This window comes from Setaria viridis, chromosome 4 (genome assembly GCF_005286985.2).
Source record: "Setaria viridis chromosome 4, Setaria_viridis_v4.0, whole genome shotgun sequence".
Classification (NCBI taxonomy): domain Eukaryota; kingdom Viridiplantae; phylum Streptophyta; class Magnoliopsida; order Poales; family Poaceae; genus Setaria; species Setaria viridis.
The window spans coordinates 8692893-8697817 of NC_048266.2; the positions used below are offsets into that span (position 1 = coordinate 8692893).

Sequence of the window (4925 nt, forward strand, 5' to 3'; positions counted from 1 at the left end):
TCACTGCCGTTGTGGCCTCTGCCACCGGGCGGCATACCCCGCTGCCTCGTGAATTGCCATGTGCCTGCTCGCTCGTCCCGGGCACCCCGCTTAAGCGTCGAGAACAAGAAATAGGATGAGGTTTAGGTCTAGCATTGTTAATTTCCTGCACGTGTATCAGTGAACTCTCTAACGATTACGATGAATTCCATGTGACGTACAGAGATGACTAATGCCAGTTACTGTAGTAATTCGGCAACTTGATGACCCTGGTAATCACACATCCTGTTCATACTTAAGGTAGAGCTGTCTCAATTTGCTGTACCACTGCACAAATGCGTGAGGGAATGAACGGGCAAATGCCTGACTGAAAAGCACATGAATCCTCCCATAAACGAATTCTAGTGCCTTCCTCGATTCTCCAATAAAACAGGTATCACAATCAAAGGCCTACGTATTAGAAAATGCAACATTGAAGTTTGGACATGTTTGATCCTGCATTGCCTTTACAAAGCTTCATGTCATGCCAGCAACATAGGCCAAAGTGGAAACACCAAAGTTATGTTGTACAATTGGAAGGGAAACTTTTAATTGTGGGATTGCATTCCTAACAGCACTGCAGAATAATCTTCACCTGTTCAGTAAAATCTAGCCTCCCAAGCAAACTTATTCCTGCAAAAGACTGATGAAATGGTTCAGTGCTGGTCCTGCAATACTTAAAAGAATATTTAAAGAGAAGCAACCAGGAGTGGTTTACCTTCAGGTTTTTCCAAAGTCCAAACACAATAATGAAGAACTGTCATTTGTTAAGCTGTTCTACCATGCCCATGCTCAACTGGTTGTTCACAGTAAGCAGAGTAATTGTTACAGTGGCACTCTGATCATCCTTCTCACCAGTTCCCTTCCCCACAAAGTGGCATCTCATCTTTGGTAAGCAATTGCATTTTTGAGTGGCAGTTTCGATGAGGTAAATCTTCTTGTTGTGTTCCAGTCATGTTGGACTCACAAGGCCAGCATACAGCTTTTGCACAGGTTCACCTCTTGTAAGGTTTCATGTGATACAGTTTGAACTCATCACCAAACTTTGCTGCTTCTTCATCAACCCTGCGCTTCAGCCTTCTCCAGGTCCTCAGCATGTCTGCCTGTATCAGTCCACGATACAGTGTCTCAAAGGTAATCTTTTGGGGAAGAAAACCTTTCTCTATCATTTCCATGAAGAACTGGCATGCCTCCCTCCATTTCTGACTGTCACAAAAACCATGAATCAGCAGTGTGTATGAATCAAGATCAGGACCCACTGTGCTCTCGCACATATTGCTCCAAATTTCCATAACAGTTCCATGTCGGTCCAACTTGATGAACATTCCTAGCAGTATGTTATATGTGTGAATATCAGGTGCTGTCGGTGAGCTAGGTGCCTTCATCTTATCGTACAGTTGTAGGGCGCCACTCACATCTTTTCTCCCCCGGTACTCCTTGAAGAAACAATTGTAGGTGGCTGGGGAGGGACATACTCCCTCTGCAACCATCTCATCAAGCAAGGTCTCCGCATCTTCCAATCTCCCACAGGAGGCAAGGCACTTGATCACAGAAGTGTAGGTTGCCACTGTGGGGCAAATGCCTCTCTCTTTCATCAAGCGGAACATACAGAGACACAACTCAGGTTTATGTGCACGACTGTAAACATGCAAGATGATTGAGTAGCTGGTCACGTCTGGTTCAATTCGCTTGTCACGCATCTCCTTCAAGAGATTCTCAGCTGCATGAACTGTTCTATCAAATCGGTTATCAGGGTGCAAACTTGCATGCCTGCAGATACTATTCAGGAGAATGTTGTATGTGACTATGTTTGGTTCTATTCCATGATCAATCATGTCTTTTACGAATTTCTGAGCCATGTCACTCCGATTTACCTTGCACCATCCATAAATTAAAATAGTGTACATCTTTTCATTTGGCCCATACTTGTATTTTCTTTTATTAAATATCTCTGTAGCAACCTGTAATGATGATAAACATGCCAATGGAAAAAATCAGTAAATGAATATAATCAATCTCTCAAAAGGCCAAAACAAAAACTATAAGCTAACTAAAGATTTGGGTGAGAACTGAATAATGCAGTTCAAACCCTAGCTGAGCAGAGTGACTCAATAACTTTCTGATATGCCTTGTGTGATTATCAGTTCAAAAGCATAGTCTTCCATACAAACCAAAAGCATTAGTACTACTCCCTCCGTCCCAAATTATAGATCGTTTAGGCTTTTCTAGATGCATAGATATTATCATGCATCTAGACATAAGGTATATCTAAATGCATAGCAAAGTCTATGAATCTAAAAAAGCCAAAACGACTTATAATTTGGGACAGAGGGAGTAGAATTTATCCACTAACTAAAGTAGCTATAGCAGTAATATGTTTAAGCACTAATCAGCCATTCCTAGAGAAATGGCCTATGGGTTTCTAACAAGCCAAGATAAAAATCATTACACTGAACTCATCCAGCTCAGGAGCATCAGGGGGTTAACAATTAGCAATCAAGTTAGCATTAGAATGTGCAATCCACAGCTGATTCGTGCATATGATCTTCAAATCTCAAAAAGCAAGTGCTAATCAATCAAATAACAATCTTATCAGCAAGCATGCACCTACAGGTTTCATCATCACGAACCTTGGGGTACTTGTACTTGCAGAGTGTGTCAAGCAGCGTGGCGAACTCGCCGGCGTCGGGCTCCCTCCCGACGAACGCCTCCATGTCGTCGAAGGTTCGAATGGCCTGCCGCGTCATACCCGCGGCAACGTACCTCCTCGCCAGCACCGCGAACGTGCGTGGCGAGGCGGCGCCGTCGGCCGAGGCGTCCACGACGACCCGCCACGCGGCGTCGAACTGGCGCGCGCGGCCGAGCGCATCCACGACGGCGTCGTAGGCGTCGGCGGGGGGCCGCGCGGGGGCCATGGACGGGTGGAGGCGCGCGGCGTGGAGGAGCGAGAGCGCGAGCTTGGACGCGCCGCGGAGGCGGAGGAGGAGCTGGACGAGGAGGTCCCCCGAGAGAGCGACGCCGCCGCCGGAGATAAGCTGGAGCGGCGACTCGGCCGGGTGGAAGGGGTTGTGGTGCGCGAGGAGGAGGCGCGCGAGCTCGTCGGCGGCGGGGGACGGGGCGACTGGCGGGAGCGCGAGGAGGTGGGGCAGGGAGGCTGTATCGGGAGGGGACGTGGCGGTGCAGAGGAGGCGGACGGCGGCGGCGCGCGCGGCGGATCCGCCTGCGGCGGGGACCGGCGGCGGCATGGCAAGCGGCGGCGAGCCGGGCTACGAGGGTGGGGAGCTGTTTGGGGACTGGGCAGTGGGAATTGCTAAGGACGATGGATCTGCGCGGTTGGTACTTGGAGTGGACGGTCAGGATATCGAAAACACGATCAGTCCTTTAGCTTTCGTCAAGAATCGGGAATTTTTTATTTTGGTGCCCTGAGAATTTCTGAGTTAGTGCATCGTTCCTCCCTCCGTTCCTGTTTACAACGTCAATTCTCGGTGCAAGATTTCATAGTGTGATTTCCAAGAGTGCCATGTCATCTATTGATCATTGAGTTGATGAATGAAACTAGATGTCTCTCTTTACAATTTCATATATTAGCATATCATTTAAACGTTTCATCTAAAATTATAAATGACCAATGAGAGTTAATTAATGTATGTAGATAAAACTCAAATCTTCTCGATGGAGTTTCATTCTAGTGTCATGCTCTTGATAACTGTGTACACCAAAAATCCCTGTAAAACTCTATTCTTCTTTTTCCTCATAAATTGCATGCCATGTCATCACTTTGCCTATGTAGCATGTCATTTAATGAGAATGAAACTCACATGACACTTGCATTGAGAATGGCCTAAGGCGCGGTATGGCATGGCACAGTCTCCCAAATTAAACGCTGACCATTCATTTATCTTATATTACATTATTTATGGCTCTAAAATTATAATCATTGGAGAATACATTTAATTACAAATCCAACCATATCAAACTTACATTATAAAAGAAAGTTGTTGGCTAAATTATTAGTCAAAGATCATAAAATTTGAATCTTGATATGCGTGTGCGCCTAAACAGAAACGGTGGGAGTATATGATTTCGTGTCAAAGGCTAATTTCGATATATTATACTCCATTTCGTGTCAATCCCCTACTACAAGTATTTTATTTTTGGATGAGCCACCGCGTCTCGGGAAGAATGAAGGAGACCAAAATTATTGACTCTGAGATGAACTGGCTTTATTGTGAGGTAGTGGGAAAGAAAGTAACTTACCCCTCCTTATTGATGTTAAATAGATGGCTTGTTGAAGCCACAAAAGGGACCGGAACTGTTGGGTCGGATTGCTACCTGACCATGATTGGTTCCTTTTGAAGCCAAATATGAAAGGGTCCCTAAGTGGTTTATTAAAGTAGGAAGCATTGTTGCTAAGACAATGAAAAATGCACACTTGATTGGTGGCGACGGGAAGAAAGGATATACAGTTGGAGTCACTAATTTCAAGTTGCCTGATAAAAAACTAGGGATTTACCATGTAGGCAAGACTAACTGGCGGGAAGAAGGAATTTTATTTCCCGCAAAGAAAGACAAGAGAGGATAGAAAATAGAAGAAAGATCATCATCACAGGCAACTCTAGAAATACTAGTGCCACCACTAGCTCAAGCTACTGGCAGACGGAGTTTCAGAGTGCACCAAGCTACGAGGGAGTCCATGAAGGATGGTAGCAAGAACAATGGCCGGAGGCGCCAGCAAAGGCATGGGCACAAGGCCCATATGCATCACAATTTAACAACTGGCGTATCCAGTATGACCATAATTTCAGCAGCTGGTATAGCCACGTCCACCAGCACCATATGTTTTCCTTGGTTATATGCTACCTCTCTTTAGGGACCCCCACCACATGCTCTATTGTCTGCTCAGTACA

General features: G+C 45.7%; 1 protein-coding gene across 2 annotated transcripts; it reads right to left on the reverse strand.

The window, feature by feature from the left end:
* Positions 1–343: 343 nt before the first annotated feature.
* Positions 344–3286, reverse strand: LOC117854187 (pentatricopeptide repeat-containing protein At2g13420, mitochondrial). 2 transcript variants are annotated; one of them, XM_034736490.2, is made up of 3 exons: positions 2649–3286; positions 737–1979; positions 344–651 (listed from the first exon to the last, which is right to left on the reverse strand). In XM_034736490.2, the coding sequence occupies exons 1-2, from the start codon at positions 3261–3263 to the stop codon at positions 1014–1016; spliced, it is 1581 nt and encodes a 526-aa protein (XP_034592381.1). In that variant the 5' UTR covers positions 3264–3286; the 3' UTR covers positions 344–651; positions 737–1013. The 2 variants fall into 2 exon arrangements, with proteins under 2 accessions (XP_034592381.1, XP_034592380.1); XM_034736489.2 differs by having other exon boundaries at positions 344–661.
* Between the last annotated feature and the right edge of the window lie 1639 nt (positions 3287–4925).

Bases quoted from the DNA above. Each gene is read 5' to 3' on its own strand.
- LOC117854187 (XM_034736490.2), bottom strand. From the start codon at position 3,263: ATGCCGCCGCCGGTCCCCGCCGCAGGCGGATCCGCCGCGCGCGCCGCC. The intron at 1,980-2,648 runs GTTCGTGATGAT...TCATCATTACAG, and splicing joins GCAAGTACAAGTACCCCAAG to GTTGCTACAGAGATATTTAA.